Source organism: Mytilus galloprovincialis, chromosome 8 (genome assembly GCF_965363235.1).
Source record: "Mytilus galloprovincialis chromosome 8, xbMytGall1.hap1.1, whole genome shotgun sequence".
Taxonomy (NCBI): Eukaryota; Metazoa; Mollusca; class Bivalvia; order Mytilida; family Mytilidae; genus Mytilus; species Mytilus galloprovincialis.
Window position 1 is genome coordinate 16,859,111 of NC_134845.1, and position 25,897 is coordinate 16,885,007.

At 30.4% G+C, this 25,897-nt stretch overlaps 1 protein-coding gene and 2 long non-coding RNA genes across 5 annotated transcripts in view; 1 reads left to right on the forward strand and 2 right to left on the reverse strand.

The window, feature by feature from the left end:
* LOC143085200 (S-acyl fatty acid synthase thioesterase, medium chain-like) overlaps positions 1 to 3,525 on the forward strand; it is a 47,456-nt gene extending 43,931 nt beyond the window's left edge. For all 3 annotated transcript variants that reach the window (XM_076261432.1, XM_076261431.1, XM_076261433.1), the window contains exons 7-8: positions 2,575 to 2,660; positions 3,259 to 3,525. In XM_076261432.1, the coding sequence (XP_076117547.1) occupies positions 2,575 to 2,660; positions 3,259 to 3,380 (208 nt within the window). In that variant the 3' untranslated portion in view covers positions 3,381 to 3,525. The remainder of the gene's footprint in view (positions 1 to 2,574; positions 2,661 to 3,258) is intronic.
* A 9,001-nt stretch (positions 3,526 to 12,526) lies between these two features.
* On the reverse strand, positions 12,527 to 16,225 carry LOC143085202 (uncharacterized). Its single transcript, XR_012981265.1, has 2 exons — positions 14,167 to 16,225; positions 12,527 to 13,109 (listed from the first exon to the last, which is right to left on the reverse strand). It is a non-coding gene; the product is annotated as an uncharacterized LOC143085202 (long non-coding RNA).
* A 3,736-nt stretch (positions 16,226 to 19,961) lies between these two features.
* Positions 19,962 to 23,667, reverse strand: LOC143085203 (uncharacterized). Its single transcript, XR_012981266.1, has 2 exons — positions 21,912 to 23,667; positions 19,962 to 21,127 (listed from the first exon to the last, which is right to left on the reverse strand). It is a non-coding gene; the product is annotated as an uncharacterized LOC143085203 (long non-coding RNA).
* Positions 23,668 to 25,897: the final 2,230 nt, after the last annotated feature.

The following is a 25,897-nucleotide window of genomic DNA, read 5'->3' on the forward strand; positions in this document are numbered from 1 at the left end:
TAATGTTGCATCTTTATCTGTCAAAGAAAGGAAAACATTTGTTAAAATTTTAATACCGTGTCAGTGTTCTCCCCAGGATTTTTGGATAGCACCAGGGTAACGCGTGTCGAAATGATTTGTACAATATGTGGTGTCGCGTTGCATCGCTTATTTTTTCTTCTTGTTAGTTTTTGTACCATTACCTTTTTGTCTTTTGTTTTGTTTACTGTGTTATGTAGACTTTGGGTAAAAAAATACTGATAAAAAAAAGAAGTAAATCAAACAGTTTGTATACTTTAATATCTTTAAAGAATAAATAACAGAAAGCACTTTAAGTCTTTAAACTATTGACTTTTTATACTTTGATCAAGCCAATTTTGTCCTGATACTTGTAGTTACACTACACATTCCCCATTTTTGTTAGATTACACCATAACAATTAACTTTAAACAAGATTAAATTTTAATGCAGAACCTTTATAGGCTTTAATATAGACATGATTCTTTTAGACATCAATAAAATTATTATTAGAATCATTATTGTGTTATTTCATGATAGACATGAAAAGTATACTTCTATTATCTATGTGGACACTTGTGAAAGGTTATCATGTCTAGCTGAGTTCCAATCATTGTAAATTTATTTTAAAAAAATTGAACTTCTTTTAATACTATAACAAATGGAAGTATTAAACAACCTTGTTTTAAATACAGACCTAGCTGAAGTCAAAATGTAATTAGGGGATACACTACTTATTTATTACAATAGGTCTGTGCTTTAATTAAAGTATGATTGTCAAAAATAATTTGCAATATATTTTTGTTGGTATGTTCAAAGAAAGTTTTATCCTTGAGGTAACATCCTTATATAATTTTGCATTCAATTTGTACTTTATTTCTATTTTAAGTGATGGATAATATTTTAGGAGCACATTTTTGTAATAAGCTAAATCAGGGGAAGTAACTCAATTACTTAAAATACGCAAATCATTTATGACCAAAGGTTTGAGTAATAGAGTTAATAGACACATGTTTGCTTGTCCCTCAAAAGTCTCATAAGTCTGTGATCATTAAGTTATGATCTCTTAATTAATTAAAACACAAGAATCATGTACATCGATTAAATCCAATCATCAAGGTTAACCTCAAAAGGTAAATCGATCACGTGGTGTAAACAATCTTCGGTGTCAGAACTGGATTGAACTGGTTTGAACTGGTCAATTTTCATCTGAAATTTAAACCCCATTTACCGATTTATGATTTTTTTTTACTGGAAATTTAAGCACCACGGTGAAAAATTATACATCGCGGCAAGAACGATACCACCACGGTAGAAAATTATACATCGCGGGCCCGCGGTCCTTTAAGGTCCTGGGGAGAACACTGCGTGTTTTTAAAAGCACACAGATGCAATCAAGATCGATTGAATGTACATAGGTAATAAATCTGGCTAATCCGATTATGTTGTCACATGTCGTTAATTTTTAGTACATCCAAAGGGCAATAAACCAATTAACAGCCACGCAGTGTTGGGAGAGAATTTCTGGAGGAAATTAGGAGTATAATTCGTGATTTGCGGTGTGACTCCGATACACCCCGAAATCGTTGGTTAGAGTTTGTGATTATAAACTCTCTGTGTGTACTGTAAGTGCTGCTTTTTGATCAAGTCAGCATTTACGAAGTTAATTGAATACTGTTTGTTTGCCATGCTTGCTCATTAGTTTTTGAAACATTTTGTTCTGCAAGAAGTATACAAATATATATGTATATATTTTCCATATTATAAGGTTTTTGATTTTGTGCTGTCTTCATCGGAATTATGGGTTGTTAACTTAAGGAGGCTCGAGAGTACAAAAATTTCAGAAAAATTTAAAACATTTTTTTTTCATTATAAATTTTATTTACTACACTATTAATTGTTACCTTATAATATGGTACAAAAATCAATCAAAAAAATCAATTTGTTTTGGTCCCAGATGAATTTTAAATGTTTTCTCAAAAAAGCTCCAAATTATATCCCTTTGGTGCAAAAATGCCATTTTTTAGACATTAAAATTGAAATATCTTTTTTAAATCATAGGTTCCCTGTATTTTCTTTTATTATTTCCAAATAAGCTGTACTTAAACTAAACAAGTGTAAAATTTAGGCGATTTCTGTAATTTAGTTCTTTTTTTCTCTCGATATTACATATATTTCTCCTATTACATTAGTTCAACTGAAAAAAACAAAAAAAGATGCTTCTTTCAAAGGCAGATTGTGAGCTGAAATGAACGGTGACCCCACTTTTTTATTTTATTTTTCTATTAAGTATATGATAAAGTTAATTTATAGAAAAAATAGCAAATTCTATATTTAAAAAAAAAATTGGATTTATACCTGCGAGTAGCTTTAAGTTTTGTGTTATGTTATCAAGCAAATATTGCGCACAGACATAAATGAAGAACCAAAGGTTTGTTCAAGAAACAGTAAATTTATAAGAAAACAAATAACTACTTTCCCTGAATCTCAGTTGTTCAAATATTGTGGGTTGGTTATTAATGTTGTTTTATATAGTTCTAAAGAAAAATACTATACTGGAATTGTTTTATTTTCCAGTTTTCAACCTGAGCCTGGTAAAGCAGTAGTGTCCTGTCCCATACAAATGTATGACGGAGATCGTGATAAAAAACATGATGATGATGGTAAGTGAAAAAAGTAAATAATATAAATGTAGCTTTAAAAAAGATGAAAATGTAGATACAGTTTTTGCTTCTGAATCCCTTTTCTAAATTTCCAATAATGTAATTATAAATAAGAAGATGTGGTATGAGTATTAATGAGACAACTCTCATTCCAAGTCACAATGTTTAAAAAGAAAACAATTATAGGTCAAAGTACAGCCTTCAACATGGAGCCTTACTCATACCAATCATCAAGCTATAAAGGACCTGATTAATTGCCTCTTACTTACCACTTCTTTAGCACCAAATCTTGCTACATACATGTATGTTGTATCATTTCCGTTGAAAATTATGTGAAAAAATAGGATTTAAACAGCCAGTCACATGAATTGCAATATAAGGTTCCATCAACTGTTATCCTGTCTGAAACTCTTCTTCCTACAAAAATCAATTCTTCTGGTGGCAGTAACCAGCAATATCTAGTGTTCGTATTTACAAATTGTTTAAATTGGTCATCAATATTGTGTTTTTTTGTGTGTCCCATAAACGTATACACATTATCTTCTTTATTTCTGAAAATTAAAAATTTAATTTCTCTAACTTTTTTTCTTATTTTCAGCATGGAAAGAGTTAACCAGTGGGACTTTTAGTTTACAGTTTTTACCTGGAGGACATTTCTTTCTAAAAGAGAAGAGTAACATTGATTATTTACTGGATTCTATATCTAAAAATCTTGCCTAGAGATATTTCATGTATTTCTATGTTTAACATGGCTCTGGCTTAGAAAGTCTTGTAGACAAAGTCTATTCATTATCATGCCTAAATATTACTACACATATCTATAGCAGGATAAATAAGATTTTTGTCTGTTCACATATCATAATCATAATAAGTAGATTGTGATGAAATTTAATTATGCCAACCAGCTAAAAGTTTTGTATGTAATAGTTTGGATATGGCTCCATACATTTTTTTTTAAATTGTTATTTCCCTTTGAAAAACATGACTCCTTATTTTGAATCTCATGAAAGGGAAGCACTTAATCAATAAAAATGTGTTCCATTTTTTTGGTTAATAACCATGATAACAATCAGGCCTGGGGCCATTACATTGAAATGTAATGCATTATATTACAATTACTTTGTGATTCTTCCATTACAATTACAATTACAATTACATTTTTTCTCACATGTAATGCATTACATTACAATCACTTTGCCTGTGTAATGCATTACATTACACATTACTTTTCCAATATAAAAACACAAAGCATTTCAAAAACAGAGGTATATGTACATATGTATACAGTGTTAGGGACATATACTTCAAATACTTAATATGTCCATTGCACTTTATCATCATAAGTGGTTTAAATGTGATGCCATTAAGAGAACAGCGATCAAGTCTGTACACCTTTCCGGCAATACTTAAAAGCCTTTCTACAGGAGCTTATGTGTGGGAAATGGCTAAATAATTGATAGCTGTATTAACCAAAGAAGAAAGGCACACTGAATTTGACTTCCATTATTCCAGTGCATTGATTGAAATTTCTTCACATGGCTCAGACAAGTAGATGTCAACATCATGTACTGCACCTTACCTGTATACCCTTTGATTGAGTAGAAGGAGGCATGAAACTGAAAAAGTCACTTTTAAGTTTCTTAGGTGGTGGTAAAAAATAAATAAATTATCATATAATTTTGTTTCTAACATTGATCACTTAATCATTAAGACATCATTTTTTCAAGGGGATATAATAAATGTGTCATTAAAGGATTATCTTGTGAAATGCCTAAGGGTTCTGTGAGGACAAACATAAGTTGAGAAGATTTGATTGCAATAAAAACATTGTGATATTAATTAGGTGAAATAACAACACAGACAGGACCCAAACCACAGTTTGGTTTAAAAATGTTGTTTGATATATTCAATATTTCATTGAAATAAATGTAAGGTGTATAGAATTATGAAATTTTCATCTTCATATTTTTTTCATTGATCTATATAGTTTTGTTTGATAACTTTTTTTATAAGATTTTTCAAAGACCACCTAACACCAAAATATTCCCATATCATATTAAACAAATATCAGAAACCAAGATCAAAGACTTGATATTGTTTACCATTTTATATTTCTTACCTTATTTAATACAGTAATTAACTGTGACAAAAATTTTATTCCATACTTTCTTTTGTTTTTGTTAATATTTTATTTTTATTATACAATATTCTTCAATTTTATCTATTTACCAATTTGTAATGAAAAGTAATGTACTGTAATGGAGGCATTACATCAATTTTTAACTAAAGTAATCATTACATTACATGTAATTGTAATGCAGAAAATGTGCATTACAAATTACTTTGCATTACATCCAAAAAAAGTAATATTACAATGCATTACAATTACAAATTACCATTACCCCAGGCCTGATAACAATTTGATTGTTCTGTAAAAATTGAAATCTTTTGACAATTTATTTTTGTACATTACAGAGTGCCTTATCTTTGTCAGTTTTACTACATTGTAAGGCCATACACTTTTATCACCACCATCTTGTGAATTTGAATTAAACAGCTAATCAGTGTTAAATGAAACTTCAAGAATTTGTGAAGTAATATCAACTACAATTTCCATGCTGTTACATTATAGTCTGTTAAAATGTGATCTGTTATTTTGTTCATTCTATGCAATACAGTTGCACTCAGTTATTTATTTAAAAAGCTTTTCTATTTCAATTTTTAGAACTAATATATTTTTATTTATCAGCATATACACAGTTGTTTAATGCTTTTGCTTCACCTACTTTGTGAAATTTGACTGAAAATAACACAATATATATCTGGAAAATTTATATAAAGGCCAATGTCAAGAAAATCCTATCAGCTTTTAATTCTTTTGCTTTAAGAATATTGATCTATTGTTTCCAATACAAAAAAATCAAAACAGAACCATTATCAATAACTTTCATCATTGAAAGTCATAACAAAGTCATCCTTCAGTATACTTTTTCTTAGCAGCATACACCAATAGATGGGGAGAATTTATTAACAGACTTTTTTGCTTCACCTACTAGTACCTTGAAATAAATGAAATGTGTCTGGCAAGTGCTATAAAAGAAAATTGTAAAATACAAATTACTGTATATTTTGCCTTCTTCAGGTTTGATAAAGTATTTTATTTTATAAAGTTGTTAGTTGCTGCCTGCAAAGTAATTAAAACAAACCCCTATTAGCCATGATTATTATTCTTTCCCACTAATTAATTTGAAAAAAAATATTAGTTAAGTATAAATACCACATCATTTTATAAAAAGTAAGTTTCATTTTTTATTTTTTTGTGGAGCAAGATGTGGCTTTTTCATGACTCAATGTATTTTCACATGTATTCACATCACTATTGCATACTTATGTGCCATGATATTGATTAGCAAACTTATTATACACATACACCTAGTTTGAATAGATCTATGCAATGAAAACAAAAGATTTATATAAATTATATTTTTATAATAACTGTAGACTGCCATTTATATGCATTTATTGACCATTCCAAATATACCTTGAGGTTGTTAAACATTGTTGAAATTAAATTATACATATAAAGTGTGCTATATTTCTTTTATTTTTATTAATTGTATAAATCTAGTTGTCTTTGTTTATTATTTTTGAATATTGGCACATTTTGTCATCCAGGGCAATTTTATTACTTTCTTTTCTGTATGAGTTGTGCTTATTGACCCTTATTGTTGAAGACTTTACAGTGACTGGCTGATTTTCACATCCTTGTCCTTTGATAATTATTGTTTTTACTGCAATTGTATGAGTCCAATTGTTTGAAACTGATCAAACTATTGTAACAGACTTGTTACGTTACTCATATCAAGTTTCCTCTTATTTTAATTTGTCATTGTCACATGGGAAACTGAATACTAAAATTAAATTCAAAATAGGCAAACGTTCATTCTTTATTGTTGGCAAGTCCTTTTCCGTACCGTGATATATTCAAGGAGATATACATGTAGTATGATTATAAAAGAGACAACTATCCATTAAAGACTTATTCAAAGGACGAAGGTGTATGTTGAAACAACTACTGTTCCCTGTCAATTTAGAATGTATGCATTTCTTTGAATGGCCGTTTTTCGATTGCCTCCTTTCCACCATTAATTTTCTTATATGTAATGTATTATAACCAGCTCATTCTTTAGTGGATCCTACACTGGATTTATACATACAATTGAAAATAGAAAAGGGAATATGTCAAAAAGACAACAACCTGACTAAAGAGCTGAAAACAACCCAAAGCCACCAATCATGGACATGCATGTTTAGAATACATTTCCAATTTACAGCCGTCTGAATTTTATTACAAAAATATGAAATAGGGACACATAGTTGATACAGGAGTCACGTTGTTGATCCGTCTGTCAGACCGCATGTTCCCCTCTTAACAATACATTTATAATGCTAAATCAAACATGTGTTTGTGCTATTAAGTTAGATTTAGACCCAACTAGTGTTTCGTTTGATAGAAGTTATTACAAACAGTAATTTAATCTCAGAGATTTCATATATGTATCCGTGATATTCTTAAATTTAGTCAAATGTGAACCCAAATAGTCGCCATATTTTCTAAGGACATTCAAATGACGCTTTTTGTGTGCTTGTAAAGAAGGGGGTGGGTTTTTCCGAAATATTCTTGTTTATTGGTTAACATAGTTTTATATGTATAAAGACGTTATGACCTCTTACTATGGCTACCAACAGCCAACAGGTTAATGTCTAGTTAACTTTAACATCAGTTACTGTCCTAAACTCCATGAATTGTATTCGAAGGATAAGAACGCTATCCAAATGATGCTACCGACTATAAAATGTATTAACATATAGATTGTTTTGAATGTAAAAGAAAGATCTGTGAATAAAATAATCAACAATACAAAAGAAAGAAAAGAAATAATGATAATATACAGTTTTACTATTTAGAGGTGGATCAAATATTTATTATTGGCTTTAAAGTACTAAGTCTTGTATTCTACTTTTTATTTTTTGTTAATAGTGAACAAAAGTGACAACATGTTGCACAGAGAAACAAGTGATCAGTATGCTGGAGTTTCTTATCAACAACATATTTGAATTTGGATATAGACTTTTTTTTTAAAAATGTTGGCATTCCTATGGCAACGAACTGTGCGCCTCTCCTTGCTGACCTTTTTTTTCATATGAATCGGAATTGTCAAAAACAAGAAAATCACTGAAGGCGGATTATCTAATTTCGCGTTTAGATATATTGATGCTATTCTTTCCATTAACACTCCGAACTTTTCTGATTGGTTCCATAAATATATCCCCATGAACTAGAAATTAAAGGAACAACAGACCCGGCTTCCTCCGCATCCTTTTTAGACTTATACCTCGAATTTGACATACACAGTCAACTCATTACCAGAATCTATGACAATCGAAACGATTTTAATATTGAAATTATCAATTCCCCTACCTTAGTAGCAATATACCAACTTCACCTGCATATGGGATATACATTTCCCAACTTATTCGGTATTTAAGAGCTTGCAGCTCCTACTCAGACTTTGTAAAACGTTACCAGTTTCTGATCAGAAAGTTGATGAACCAGGGGTATGTCAAAGAACGTCTCATTCTTTTTCTAAAAAGTTCATCGGAAGGTACAATTTCAAGACCTTGTTGGTAAATATTCCGTATCAACTTAACAAATAATACAGGATGGTCTTGGTGTAAAAATTCTGCGTACTGACGTTGTTTATAATCTTAATAATATAGGGTTATTGCATGAATATTGGGGGATATTGTCCCGAGTAGAATTTTATATTGCACGAGCTTGCGAAAATATATGTTCTACGAGGGACAATGTCCCACAATATTCATGCAATAACCCTTTTATTGTATAGCAATTTAATATTTGAAAGTAAAAATTGGTTTAAACTAAGATTTTGTCGTTGATGAAGTCATGAAATTTGAAGATTTATTACACTTATGCAATATTAGAATTTATTGCACGCTAACTTTTGGTTACTTTCTGTGGCAAATATTATATTGCTATGCAATACTATGTGGTAGTGTCCTTTTACTTGTCTTTATTAATATTACTTTTGCTGTTTGGTCTGTTTTTGTTGATACCCATTTGACAAGGCTCGATACTTATGCATCCCATCAATGTGCTGTTTTTATTATCTCATTTTTGCTAGTGTACTCTGTTCGTGTGACTTTTTATGTTTCTTTGATACATATGACTTAGCTCTGTACTTTAAATATCCCGCCATTATGTTATTGTTCTATTATAGTTTTTGCATACTTTGAACGACAAAATTATTTTATAAATTTACCTGTATGACTTTTACATTCTGACGTCAAAAAATAAGTAAGCAATGAATGTGGTTGTTAAATTTGATGTATGTTTTTTTCAGGCTTCCTAGTTAAATTTATGTTTGCTTTTGTTCTGATTGAGATTGTGACACGGTAGTGACTGCTGTAACCATATTTTGACACTTTTATTATTATATCTGTATTGTCCACGCATCGTTGTCAATATAATGGATTTTGATGCGACTGTCATACAAGTGATAGGTTGAGCGATATTAAACAATGTTCCATTCACCATTTACAACAGATGCCTGTACTAAGTCAGGAATATGACAGTTGTTGTCCATTCGTTTTATGTGTTTTATCTTCTGATTGTGCCATTTGATTAGGGACTTTCCGTTTTGAATTTTCCTCGGAGTTCAGTATTTTTGTGATTTTACTTTTAAAATGAGCTCTAATTTATTGAAGTTTTGCCCTGAATCTAAAATTTAATCAGATTGTAATGAAATGATTATTACACAATAGAGTTATTTCTCTTTTATTGAATTTAAAATCAAATTCAAAATACATTCTAGGAAGTTAGTCGATATGCAATATTTAATGTAACGAAAAAATCTTTTCCTGACTTTGTATTGCACAGATATAGTTTGTCTTCGTTTCTATGAACTGTTTCATAATTAATTCTACAGACTTTTCACAAGACTTCAAAATAACGTTGTCATAATGGATAACAAAATCAAGATTACATTTTATGAACAAAGGAATTAATGTTTATCTTTAGTGATTAAGTTGATTGCACGTTGACTTTGTTTTTTTTTATTTTTGAAAAAAGAACATTCTGTGTGTACTTTACACCAGTACGTACACATGCCATTGCTCACTAAATCCTTTCCTAAGAAGATGATTTTTTATTGACATTTTATAAGTCATTTAGTCCTAAAAATTCTTTACAATTCTACTGAGTTTCTACTGTTATATCGTTATACGACCATAAAATTCAAAGTAAAAAAATGTATTTGTAATTAAACCAACTGAGACTTGATGTACAGCGAGCAAATAAGAAATGGACTGATACGTAAAAGTTACATGATTTGCCAGGAGAAACCAAAAACAAATTCACACCAAAACACAATAACTTTATATGATTAAGTTTCTAATGAAGTTTAATTAGATTGTAATTAGAAGTGGATATACATATGCAGTGTTAAGATACCACGAAAACAGTATCATTCCAAAGTGATTCCCACTCATTTAATCAGTCAAACGAAACAATGAAATAGGCGTAGCATAAGTTCACAATGGGAGTAAAGTGATTTTTTTTGAATTTTCACAAATCTCTGCCAGGCAGTTAAGGAGCAGATGCGGATACAAAATTAGGACAGGGGTACGACAAAATGGACAAACACACACTACCTAACCTAATCGTCTAATTTGTTTACGAATTTGTAGAAACTAATTTGAGCATATGCATGTTTGTATGACATCTATCACTTCAACTTGTGAACAATAGTTCATATATTTTTCCTTTTCCTTATTAGAGAAATTAAACGTAAGCCGACACGCACTGAATGTTTAGCTTTTCATTGGAATGGTCTTAATAAGTGTCCCCATTCATTCTACATATTAATCATGATATTGTAATGATAATGGATATCTTGTATTACAAAAATACTTTCACTAACTTGTAATTATTGTCGCAGACGCAACAAACATAAAAAAATGCTTTTTAACTTTATGTCAACTTTTGCACATGAGTATCTACACATGTTTAGTAACTATATGTTTATGGACTTATTTGAATGTGACCAAAGAAATAATCATCCGGAAATCTCAATAACAATTATAACTTCTTACAATGCAATATTCTTTTCATCTGTTTCACCCTTTTAAATACAAATCGAAAATACCTTTAAGTTTTAAAGATCCGGAAATTTGAGCATTAACAAGGACTTTTTCCCCAAAAATTCTAAGAAGGAACGTTATCGTGTAATCTTTAACTAGAAGACGTATTTAAGCGTGTATATTCTCCTAACAATTTGCTAGAGCAAAGAGCAAAGAGCAAAGAGCAATAGTCTGTATCTGAAGAAAAGAAATTGTTGTGATAAAGTGCGTAATCATATTGAAAATTGACCTTTAATACAGGTACTGATTGAATTACGAAATGTAAAAATCGTTTGGTAAACGATACGATAAATTATTATCTAGAGAAATGCGATTACTTCCATGTGTTGACTATAATGAATGTGAGGATGAATAGACAATTTCAATTTTTCAAGTTTAGAGGATTTACAGTCGTTAAATGCATTTTAAAAAAGGAAAGAAGAATGTCAGTTACTAGTATATATATCCAGCTCTGGGTTTTTTCTGAAGCCTTTTTTGCTTTATGTATCATAACTGATGTCCATTTCTAAAAGTTTCAATTTTTAAGAATCCTTTTGATTTGCTGCATAACCCAATTTGGTGTTATAAAAAGAGGTTACAATATACTGACACCAACACGAAGAAAGATGGTGAAGAAAAACATGAACATTTTCAATCACATTGTTCATTCACTTATCAATCTGGATATGCCTGTAACAATTCAGGAATATGATATTTGTTTTTCATTCGATATGTTGGTTTTTGAAGTAAAACTTTTGAACGTTAACATGTTTGAATAACCCCGGAATTCGTTATGTTAGTCATATGTTGTTTCCTATATGTACAAGAAAATTATCTCACGATTGTGCAATCAAATATACTATATATAAGTAAAAAGAACTAGGTGACCCAAAATTGATACCCAGAGGTTACTTATTGCTTTATGATACAGAAACCATTAAGCGATAGGTAACCCAGCATTAATAGGAAGAGGTTTCTGCACTGCCTCATCATACAGAAACTCATCAACGATATATCGTTGGCCTAAATTAGTAACAGAGAGGTTTCGGCATTGATGAGTAAGGGCAACAGTAGTATACCGCAGTTCAAAAGTCATATTGAGGCCATACACTCATTAACGATAGTTAGCACGGATTAATTACTCAGAGGCTACTATTATGCTTTCAACAATGCAAGTGCAAACGAAGCTAGATTTGATTTGATAAATATTTACACCACTGGTCGATGCCACTCTGGTGGACGTTCCGTCCCCTAGGGTATCTCCAGCCCATAAGTCAGCACTTCGGTATTGACATAAATATCAATTATGTGGTAATTTGTTTTTATAGATTAATTATTCGAAATACTAAGGATTCTTATCCCAGGCACAGATTACCTTAGCTGTATTTGGCACAACTTTTTGGAAATTCGGGTCCTCAATGCTCTTTAACTTTATACTTGTTTGCCATTCTAACGTTTTTGATCTGAGCGTCACTGATGAGTCTTATGAAGACGAAACGCGCGTCCGCCGTAAACAAATATAACCCTGGTAACTTTGATAACTATTGATATTCCTGATTCTTTTAATGCAACTGAATGGATCAAGCGATACTGGACACTAATAGTAAATGAACGTAGAGGCAAGATCCTTGACATAGAAAGGAATAGAAAAACGATGTTGCATATTAAAAGGAAACAGTCAACTTTTTTTATTGACTGACTAGTAACAGAAAAAAAAATATATAGCAAATAGTTGGTATACGGAAACATTCTTTATTGTGGACGATAATCCTTTACCTTCGAGGACACTTTAAGTATACAAGACGGAAACATCTTCAGAGCCAAGTTTGTTCTAATGGTTCCAATTCCCGTATGGTATGACAAATACTAGTACTAGAAAAGTCAAATGATATTCGATTTGTTCGTGTGTTATTTCCACTCCCAGTATTCTCTATATTCGAATTATTCATTGTATGAATCGAATTTGGTTGTTCCAAAATGCTCCCGTTCGGTGATTCAGAGATAGATTGGCACGTTGCAGATAAAGATAATTGTCGATTTTGGAGATCTTGGAGTGATTGGCACGTAGCTGAAAGTTCTGAAAACTGATAATTAGGCGCAAAAGTATTTGAATTGGAATTAATGTCCGTTTCAGTTCCATCATTTGCAGCGTTGTTCATATCATTTCTAGATTCATCGTTATTCAAATAGTGACTAGCTGTTGAAAAAGAGGAGATCCCTCGTGACATAGAATTCCAATTTTCAGAACTGAAATATAAATGTTAATTAAGATAAAAATCATTTGCAATCAAAACAAAACATGCATTGCTTACTGTTTTGTATTGTAAGAAATCATAGTATTTAGGCATTGCATCTTATGCTTATCCTGTTATTTACCATCGGGGTGGGTGGGGAATTATGAATAAATCACAGCCCGAAAAACCAAGACCAATAGCAGACAAACAGATCTAGCATTTAGGCTCAGATACCGTATGTAGTGTTTACTTATTGGAACTTCATTAACCTTTTCACCTATTTTTTTCCATGTGCATAATTGTTGTCGTTGGGTTACTGTCTTATTGGCATGTATCCAACACCTTTTATTACGCATAGTCGTTAAAGATGGGGAAAAGTTTCTTAGCTCTTTTTATGCATATCTACTCGTAAAAAAAAGTTTCTTAGGTTGATTGCGTTGGGTCGTATAAAACTTGGTTAATTCACCATTTTCTGCACAAGAAAATGAATGTACCAAGTTAAGAATATAACAGTTGATATCCATTCGTTTGATGTGTTTTTGATTTTGCCATTTAACTAGGGACTTTCTTCCTGTTCCTGATTATACCTTCAAAGACATTTCAATAAAGGAAAAATGCAGTAATAGAATTAATCATAAAAGGATTTAAAAGTATTAAAACAGAAACGTCTATTTTGTTTTTTAACCTTGCCTCATGCTTGGTTGACAGATACAAGTCGGGAGCTCTATTGGCAGCTTTCTTTTTCCCAATTGTCAATGATACTTGTACTAAAAGGAATATTGGTGTTCATGGTAGATTGTTGTTTTCAAATGCTAAACTTGTTCATAATTTGCATATACTCAATACAATTAAGTGCTTGATAAAGTCTGCCGATTGTTGAAGAGCTTGTAATGACAATTAAGTATCCTAGTGTATATGTAGGACGTGAGTAGTCGTCTAATAAACACATAAACACTGAGTGAATTATGTGTTTTATTTATCTATCTTTCGGGGTCCATTAAGTTTAAAGGAGAAGCATAAAGTTTTAAAAAAATAGCATCTATTGTTTTCAATTTTTGTAAGATACTTACATATTTTTGGCATTGCAGCATGGTAAATACTTTCTGAAGTCATCACTGATCTCAATATATATGTAAAAGCCTACAGCATAAAACGAAAACTGGAATAAATAAAGAACTGCTTTTGCAAGATCTAACTGTGCCTGCATTTTTATAGACTTCTTGTCAGGTAAATATGAGTCTACAACGAATAAAACTGAGACTGGTAATGTTGTTATTAAAAAATACAGGCTAGTAAAAAATAACATTTGCGTTATTCTTTTACTCTTTCGGTTCAAACGACGTCTGCTTTGGTTATTGAAAATAGATAATCTACGAAAAGCCATGGATTGTATAACTCTTTTCCCAATAAATAAGTTCATAACAAACATTATAAGGAATGGTATGACCGAAAGCATGGCTAAGTCAATCAAAACAAAAACTTTTTCCTCAAATGTAAAATATTCGATTGACGTATTGTTGCATTCATATTTGTTGTTTATCATAACAAGACCATTGGTAAAAAAAAATTGTAGATCAAGTGCTAAACATATCGCAAAAGATAAACTGTACAGAGTTTTTAAGGCTCTGGAAAAATATTTGGCTCGGTAGCGGAAAGGGAATTTTGTTTTGAGGAATCGTATTGTTGTTATGCATACAAGAGTCCAAGAAGACATATGCATAGAAAAATAAATCAAGAATAATTGTGACAAACATCCAGGCGTGCTTATATCCCGAATGTCAAAGTCAAAAGTTGCCAATATCCAATATCTTGTCAGACCAACAATGAGAACAACTGTATTGATTGTGGCTAAAATGAATAGGAATATATAAGTCAAATTCTTGCAAACTTTCATTTTCCACAGTACTAACAATATTCCTATATTTCCAATCAAACCGAACACGAGTAGAATCGGGGAAACAATTATCCACAACCATTTTGCTACCTCTTCTATAGCTTCTGCTTCGGCACTTGAAGTATCACTTGAATTAGTTGTCAAGTTGAATTGATTAGTTGTTACTTCGTAACTATTAGAGTGGTTGAATGAAGACCGATTTGCCTGTGCTTCAAATGCCATATAATTTTACTCGTGAAAGTACTATCTTGTTTACAGCTATTATTATTGTTCTGTTGCTCCTTTTCTTATTAGTGTGCAACATTTGATGTCTGAAAGCATGATTTGATGAAAAACTATTTCCAAATTTCTATATCTTATTTTTTTTCCGCCATTTTGTAGGTTTATTTTTTCATTTCCCTATAATATTTTTCTTGTTGAATAATAATTATCCTCTAAGATATTAATGTTTATCTCCATACATGTATGCATTCCATTTTGTATCTTTAAAACTCATCAACAAAGAAATATAATTCTTCATATGCCTTTTTTACTATTTACAGAAAACTGCGAATAGAAAATGTCTGTGTTAACTTCCTATTAATCTTCCAAAATTTACTCCTTTTCACACATTTCAACAATGAATATGTCAACAAGTGTCAGAAGTTGTTAATCTACGGACAATTTAGTCACTTTTGAATGAAACGCTCAACTGATAACTAAAGGCTATCCATTATTTTCTTCTGCCATTTTTAACATGTAATTTTTAACGATTAGTAACATAGTTTGTCCATTCATGTGTACTCTTTAAATATTTCTTTTTATTCAATTGTAAGATATTAATACCCAACACGGTATCATACAATCTTGGCTGTCTGTTTATACAATGCACAAATACTCAAATTTTTACAAGGATATTTAAATCTACTTATATACAATAGTTTGCTGTCTGTGTATGTTTTAAATGCGCATGCATATTTATTGTTTAAATTAATGGGAGAGAATTACTATAATTATAATTAACTCTAAGATTATTTATAAATAAAGAAATAACGTTTACATTTTATAATATAAGAGCATTTAAAAAAAATAGAGAGCTGCAGCCAACATTACTTAAACGGTGAATAAAAATGTATAGTTTTAGGATCGTCATTCCGTCAATGGTTGATATTTCAGTTACTTTGCTGCATCAACATGTATTAGAATGTAGTTAATATGATAACGGATGTGTAACGTCGAAGCAAAATTTATAGTACTCTACAATGGGAGTAAATGTTTTTCTCGTCTTTAACTGTCAATATTTCCTTGTGATTTCAATCTAGATTCCACAGAAAAATTGACAAGGTAAAAAACGTTAATGTATCAAAAGCGGATATTTAAACGAACGATACTTCCTTGATTTACGTGTATTGTGATATATTTGAATTATTGTAATCGTATTGGCACATGCATTCACTTAGTAACTGGATTTTCAATAAGATCGAATTCAAGGTAATATCGACACAATGTTGATATTTTAAATGTAATTAAATATTTTGGTATCATTTGTAATATTATAGTAAGTTGTCGTATCGACGTTACAATATTTGTATAAAAACTATTGAATTTGCAGAAATTTTCGATAGATTAGAATTTTTAAATTACGTCGGAAAGGAAATACAATAGTATATAAAAAAGTGTAAACATGAAACACCAAATAAAGAAAATTAAATGAAGTCAATTACAATGTATGCTTTTCTCGACTGATTGTGTATTAATTTGCCCCTTTCCCATCTTTTTAAATGCATCAGATGTAAGTCATGCTTTATTGAATCCTTATATACATGAATGTTTAGAATTCATTTTCAATTATACTGGACTCGCTAATGTTACTAGAAGTACGAATAAGGACCCTTAAGGATGACACAGGAGTGAGTAATATTGTCCGTCCGTCGATCTGTCATGTTACATTTTCAAAGCAGTTCACTGCAAATGCAAACTAAAGGCTTTATATGATACTAGCTAGATGTAGGTACCATTGGTGATTCGATTAGTTAAATTCTGTTATGCAATGATCATAATGTAAAAGAGTTGTTTCTCTTTCATTACATTCCAAATAAAGATTACGCAATATTTGCAAAGTTAAACAATATTCATTGGTAGTGATTATATAAACCAAAGAGAAATAGACTATAAACACTGATTTTTTTATTTATTTTTACCCAAAGAAACGAATACCTTATAATTGTTTTTGGCAAAACCTTTCGGATTTTTTTAGACAAAATCCGTGTCTGGCGTCAATCTTTTTATACCTGGTTTCTTTAATAGGTTTACTTGTATACGCCTATGGAATAATTTCCTGTCTTTAGCATTAAAAAAAAGTATTAAAAAAACTGTTGTATTTGTAATTAAACCAAATGGAGACTCTAGATGAAATAAACGCAAAGTTTAAAAAATGAAACCCGGCAATCTTTATCTAAGTGAAACTACAAAATAATTCTGACAAAAGTACAATGATATTATAAAGTAAATATTTGGATTAAGTTTCATTAGTTGAGGTATTTAGAAAGAGAGCAGATAGAATTATATGTCATATTTAGAGAGAGGCGAAAGATACCAAAGGGACATTCAACTATAATCAATTGTTATAACGAAGTCAATGTTATTCGATAGTTACCCAACCGAATCATGCAGACAATGGCCAGGATGTGCATACGTACATCATCAGAGTATAATTTGTGGAAAATCTATCAACATGTTTTTCAGCTGCCGGATACATATGGAACATGGTACGAATGGTGTGACATGCAGATTCTGTATTTATCATGCCTTAGAAAGCTATAACAAAGTAATTTGTTATTTATAAAAAGGAAACATTTCAACTTGTAAACATGTTTACAAAAATAGTTACTTTCAATCATTTGTAAAAATAAATGTAAGGCGACACACGCTTTATGCATGTTTAACTTTGATATGGTCGTAAATAAATGTACTGCATTCTATCTAAATGTTAGGTTGTAACGTCTCTGCATACCGTTTATTCAAAGTACGTTCACTAAATTGGTATTATGTTTTGTAACCGTGAATCTAAAAAACATAATTTGAATATAAAGGATGTTCGCTCCCCTTGTTTTTGATTTTTTGCAAGATATTCGGAATCCTTTGGTTTTATATGTAGTGCCATTAAAATAAAATTCTGCTAACTTCTTCTTTTCCTTTCATAATTTTATTACATATATAAATATAGATATATATAAACAAGTCTAAATTGAAAACTCCGTTCAAACCTATAATTGCGTTGGATAAAAACCGCAATTTTTATACGTGTGCATGTAAAAAAAATTTCGTTGTAGAAGGGTTTAAATACAGCAAAAGCAAATATTTTCCTAAAGACCAAAAAAGTGAAAAAGTATATTTAAACAAAACGCATTTGACTAACAGGTCGAACAACTGATGTTCTTAAACCCTACTTACTGCCATTGGCGATTGCCAAATAAATTGATTACAAAATGTAACAAAATGGATCTTAATATTAATTTAATACGTAATAAAAAACAATAAAATTGCTGCAAAAACGTTATACCACAAACATGACGTGCAAAAAATTTTAACACCAGATCCGGAAAACGTCAATTAACGTCTCTTCAGTGGTGTAAGGGATCGAAACGGTATTTAGAAGGCCATATACTTTATTTCTATTTAGGATATACCCTTGAATTTAAAGTGTCTAAAATGGTTGAACGGATCATATAAACCGGAGGGAAAATATGATACAAGCCGAAACAATAAAATAGAAGCAAGTTTTAATTGAAAACTCCGTTCAAACCTATGATTGCGTTGGATAAAAACCGCAATTTATACGTGTGCATGAAAAACAAATTTCGTTGTAGACGGGTCTAAATACAACACAAACAACATTTTCTAAAATACCTCAAAAAATGAAAAAGTATATTTTAACAAAACGCATTTGAACAACTGATGTTCTTAAACCCTGCTGACTGCCATTGGCGATTGCCAAATAAATTGCTCACAAGATGTTACAAAATGGATCTCACTATTAATTTAATAATAAACAGAAAACAATAAACTTGCGGCAAAAATGTTATACCACAAACATGACGTGCAAAACATTTGTACACCAGATCCGGAAAACGACAATAAATGTCTTTTCAGTGATGTTAGGGATCGAAACGGTATTTGGAAGGCCATATAATGTATCTCTATTTAGGATAGACTGTTGAATTTAGAGAGTAAAAAAAAAAAGGATGAACGGATCATATAAACCGGAGGCAAAATATGATACAAGCAAAAACGATAAAATATAAACAAGTCTAAATTGAAAACTCCGTTTAAAACCTATGATAGCATTGGATAAAAACCGCAATTGTTATACGTGTGCATATAAAACAAATTTCGCTGTAGAAGGGTCTAAATACAGCACAAACAACATTTTCTAAAAGACCAAACAAGTGCTGGTTCTTTAAAAATGATAGCGAGCAAGGAACAAAATTAAAACCACTAAAGTTATCTGTATCTAGAGCGGTAATCGTATTTCTACTTCAGAAAATGCTTGGTTTTTAAAACTATTTATCAGACAACAAAGAGTAAGACTCTGGGTCTGAATATACAATGTTATACAATGTATTGCGTAAATATATAAAAAAATGACCGTTAATAAATAGTTGATTGAATTACAAAATCTGGACATGATATTAAGTAAATGATGAGACAAATAATGGTTTGAGGAAATAAGGATTATTTATAATTTAAATATAGCTAATGCATTTGATAATAAAAAATCAATCTTATATTTTCAAGACTTTACGATTTACTTTGATGAAATTCATTTGAAAATGAGAAATAAATGCCTTAGTACTAGCTATGTTATTTGCGGTCTAATTGTTCTATAGTATGTAACCTTTTTTCTTTTTGTAATTTTTAAAGTTCTGTTTTCTGTTTCGAATTGTTTATATGCATAATTTTTATTGCATTCAAACAAAACTCAAAATTCAATTAAAAAAATGGACTATTTATTAAAACCATTATACTGTTAGGAATACAGTAAACTGTTTTCCGATACATTAACATTTGTTAATCCACGTTCTAATCTGGAACAAACTATATATACAAAGAAAATTACTCGTGTGATATTTCAAACAGATAACTGAAAAAAGTAGATTAAAAGAAATACCATATAGAAAACGATAATGACAAAGAAAAAAAAATAACCAAAAATGAATATTCAGAGGTTACATCAGTGCTTAAATGATAAAGAAACCAATCGTGATACATGTTTGTGTCCCAAATCATGTACATAGACGCTTCCGCACTGCTTAATAAGCAATACATCTATCAACAGTTAACACACAATTAGTATTCAGAGGTCACCTTCTTGACTCCAACAATTAAAGGGTTGGAAATTTAGCCCATAATTGGTATTCCTCATTCTTTTCAAGTTTGTTTAAATTCAATGACTTGGATCTAGGAATTCAGGAAATTAAGCAATATCAGCAATGACCATGGTGTATATTGAAACAACACATCAAGTTAGATTGTTTTGTGAATTCAATCAATCATCTTATATTTCCAGTCTAGTAACAGAACAAAATACTTGCAAACAATGTATAAAAATAGATTTAGAAAACAAAACCCACTTAATTTGACAAAAGAAGATAGAAACACAGTTTAATGTTAAACGTCTCTGATCTTTCTTTTTCCACGGAACACATTTTTCTAATCTGACTGACCACACTCATATTTTGCATTTCACGTTTCCTCTGATGATTCTGTTTTACTATTTTCGAGTTGGTCGGCAAATACAAGAGTCAAAGTTCAAATGATATTCCAATTGCTTGCATGCTATTTTCTCTTCGAGGATTATGTTGTCCATTGACTTGTTGAATGCAATTAATTCTAACGTTCCATAAAGCGAATTCCCTAACTAAACGATCGATTGGGTCGTTGTAGAAAATTCGGAATGTTGATTTAGAATATCTGGAAGTGTTTGGCACGTAGCGGAAAGCTCAGAAATATGTCCATTAGGTAGACTAGTATTTGAATTTGAATTATTGTCCAGCTCAATCCTATCAATTCTGACATCTGTTGATTCATCGTTACTGAGATATTGACTAGTTGTTGAAAAAGTTGCTCTTCGTGAAAAAGAGGTCTGACTGTTTGATCTGAAATATACATTTATTGAATCAAAATTAAAGCGTAGCTAGGCAAATTAAATTAGACACACATTGCATTTGTAAATGTGAATTATTTCAATACATAATAATAGGTAATGCACCATACCAGCCTGACATCCAAAATGTCTCAATCTATTCTTTATTGCATGCATTTATGAACTGTGATCTAGCTATATATAGTTAAAAAGAGATTTATCATAATTGCGAACGCTATTGAGAGAAAAATTGAAAAAAAACTGCTATCGGGTACTTATTTTTACTGGATTGTAAATGTGTCTGATTCCGTTGCCTTTACCATGTTTACTTTGAAGAAATTTGTATAATTTATCTTATCGAGAATTTAAAAGAAAAAATATACACAATAAATCTTTCTGTGTAGGTTTGAATGATTGTGTAAATACATATTTATAATAAGATTTATATATAAAAACACATTGTTACGCCACCCTTCTAGTCTATATGATTTTCTCTCTTTTTTCTCTATGTGTCTTTTCGATTAAGATTGTTATGGGTTGGTTTCTTATTGACATATACACTACATCTCTTTTCATTCATATCTACTAAATCGTAAGTTTATGGTAGATCGTCGATTGTATAACGACTTATTAACCGTCTAATTGATCTACAACCACATGTTTATACCGAGTTCTATTTATTTATTTTGTTAGGTTCACGAAAAGGTGTTAACATTAAGTTTTCAAAATTAGTCCGTTGTTTTAAAAGTACATCTATTTTATGCAACTTTTGAATTACACATTTTGAAGAAACTTACCTATGTTTGTCATTGCAGCATGGAAAAATCCCTCTGATGCTTGCCCTTAATTCAATATATATATAAAAGCCTATAGCATAAAATGAAAACTGGAATAAATATAAAACTGCTTTCACGAGATCTAGATTTGCCTGCATTTGTACTGTTTTATTATCAGGTAGATATGAGTCTACAACGAACAAAACTGAGACTGGCAATGTTGTTATTATAAAATATAGGCTAGTAAAAAATAACGTTTGCGTTATTCTTTTACTTTGACGGTTTACACGACGTCTGCTTTGGTTGTTGGAAATAGATGTCCTACGAAAAGCAATGGATTTTAGAACTCTTTTGCCAATAAATATGTTCATAACGAACATTATGAGGAAGGGTATGACTGACAGCATGGCTAAGTCAATTAAAACATAAACTTTTTCCTCAAATTCATAATAATCGGTAGACGTATTGCTGCATATATATTCGTTATCTTCTAGAATAAGACCATTTGTAAAGAAAAAGTGTAAATCCAGTGCTACACAAATCACAAGGGTAACAATGTACAAAGCAGCCAACATTTTTGAAAACGTTTTAGCTCGGCAACGGAGAGAGAATTTTATTTGGAGAAATCTTATCGTTGTTATGCACACAAGAGTCCAGGAAGACATATGCATAGAAAAATAGATCAGAAATAGCTGTGACACACATCCTGACGTGCTGATATCCCGAATGTCGATGTCGAAAGTTGCCAATATCCAATACCTTGTTAGACCAACCATGAGAACAACTGTGTTTACAGTGGCTAAAATGAATAAAAATATATAGGTCAAATTCTTGCAAACTTGTATTTTCCACAGGACTAATAATATTCCTATATTTCCAATCAAACCGAACACGAGTAGAATCGGGGAAAGAATTATCCATAACCATTTTGCTGCCTCTTTTATAGTTTGGACATCGGTACTGGAAAAGTCACCTGAGTTGGTTGACAAGTTGAATTGGATAGTTGTTATGTCGTAACTGTTAGAGTAGTTTAATGACAACTGGGTTGCATTATCGTCAACTTCCATACAGATTACAATCGTGAAAGTTCTTTTTTAACACGTATATTGTAGTATGTAAAACGTTGTGTTGCTTCTTATCTTATTACGTTTCAAAATTATATGTCTGAAATTACGATTTGATGAAAATTAATTCCTGAATATTTGCTATGTCATGGTTTTCCAGCCATTTTGTACTACTTATTTCATTTAACTAGAAAATTTTCCTTGTTGAATTAACACCATCCTTGTAGATTTCCCTTTTTATTTCCAAAACATGTACAAGTTCCATGTTATTTTTACCCATTTACAACGAAAGACAATTCCTCGCACGACTTAAATCTTATGACTTAAAACTACGAATAGAATACGTCTGTGTTAACTTGCTATTAATCTTCCAAAATAAACTCCTTTTCACACATTCTAACAATGAATATGTCAACAAGTGTCAAAAGTTGTTAATCTTCGGACAATTTGTAAATAGAGAATAAAATGCTCAACTGATAACTAACAGGTGTCCATTATTTTTTCCACCATTTTGAACTTGTAATTTCCTAAACAATTAGTCACATATTATGTTCATTCATGTGTACTCTTTAAATAGTTTTTTTTATTCAATTGTAAGATATCATTACCCAACACGGTATCATATAATCGGGGCTGTCTGTTTACACAATGCACAAATACTCGAATTGTATCATTACATTTAAACCTACCGATATTACAAAAGTTTGTTGTGTATGTATGTTATAAATATGTTTTATACCTATTGTTGAAATTAAAGCAAATAAAATTAATTTGGTTGCTATATTATACTCTTATATGACGTAAGAATAACACGGAAGGATATTTTTACACTACGCCTTATAAGAAACCAAACATTATTTACTTGTTAAAAATAAATTGACACACAACAAAAGTACCAGGATGGGAAGATAATTAATGATTGTACTGAACCTCTTACCATTTTTTTAAAAACGAATTGATAACGTAATCGTCACCACCCCATAATATATTTAATAGTAATAATGTATTGTAAAAAGGTTTGTTGTAGATGAATGGGAAAACAGGAAAAAGGTTTTCATTAATCAATGCCATATGTCTATATGTATTATACATGTTTTAAGAAAATCTGTATTGCTGTGGATATTTGTTTGTTGATTGGTTTAATATATTCTGTATCAAACATCAGTAAACAAATGTAATCATAACATACAAGGCTGAGCTTAGTGCCGATTGTATGGATTATAGATGATTTATCTGTATGCCCTCTTCCGGGTTCATATAATTACGTCATAGTTTTTAATTAAATAAACGTGCCTAATATGCATGTGAATGTCCATTTTTACAGAAAAAATGCCAACATACAATAGAGTAATGTTCATCTGGTTGTTAAGGCTAAGTCTAGAAATGTATATGACCATCTTTTTTATGTTTCAATTGGTCATACAGTCGTTAAACACGATGAAGTTTTCAAATATTGGTATGCGTTTTCTTTTCTTTAAAAACATCTATATTACATTGTATATGTGGTCTATGGATGTACTTTAATGCTATATCTATGAAGAGCTCGACTAAACATATTCTGTCTGTACTTTGAAGCTTGATATTGTCAATTCAAATGTATTTTCTTGGGTCAACATTAAATGTTTACACATTTGTTATTGACAATTGTATTTCCTATCTGAAGTAATTATAACAATCTTTTTCTTCTATGGATCAACCAGACGGCGAATTGAATAGTTTTTAAATATAAATAGTTTTATGTCGATTTACCAGCTGACTATATAACACGGGATTTCGTAATATCTATTTACATTTCAACCCATTGTGTCGATTCTACCATGAATGCAATCTTTTTGAAAATCAAACTAATTGTATTTCAAATGAATGCATGTTACAATACAATAACAATAATTTCTTGATTATCACAATACACATAGATCAAGGAGGTCTTCCTTGTTTAGAAGTGCATATTTTGATAAGGTATGCTCTGACAATTTCAATAAACCCTTTTTACGTTCATTTTGTTAGTTTTACAAATGGAAGTATTTATTTTGGAAACCAGGAGTAATATTTTCCATGTGAAAATTATACCAAGTAGATGAATATTATCTAAATATAAGAAACATTGGAATATTTGTTCAGGAGTAACTTTTAAAACTTAAAAATGAAAGCCTGCGTCTAGGTTAAAAAATTAACTTGATATTAATTAACAATAAAAACGGAATTTATCTGACAAATCTACAATGATTGTACAAGGAGATATGTAACGAAATTTTTATTGTGTCTAGTAACTAAATATTTCATTGTTGTCTAGTAACAAAATTTTTACTTTATTTTAAAAATGTCTCCATTTGATATCGCCTATCAAATTATACTGCAGCATAATTAAAATGACATACAATCACATTTTATCAAATAATAGTTTTATAGTTTTTCACAATGATTTATAATAATACTGAATTACTCACTGCAATATTGATATGCAATAATAAAGATTTCGTTACAATGTAATGTTTGAAAATTAATTAAGTTTAGAAAAAAAAAAATCGGATTCAAATTATAATTTTGGAAAGTTATTCATTAATTTCTCCTTTTATTTATGTTATTATACAATCATGATTATTTTATTAGATTTTACTTTATTTGGATTGTCCTTGTTGAGTTTTTTTTGGCTTTTCGCATAGCTGAAATTCTGATGATTGGTATTATTCTGATGCGGTTGTTGAAAAAGAGTTTTTGTTTGATGTATTTTAGCTTTAGATTTTGCCATTTGATAAAGGACTTTCCGTGTTGAATTTTCATTTAGGTTCGATTTTTTTGGTTATTTTACGTTTTATAATTTATTGAGATTAATATCGATTCGATTAATAGAAGTTTTTAACTGTAAACTGGCGTATTAAATTCTAACCTGGTACCTTTTGTTAGCTATTACTCGTGTGTTTCTCTGTCCTATATGTTCTCCCA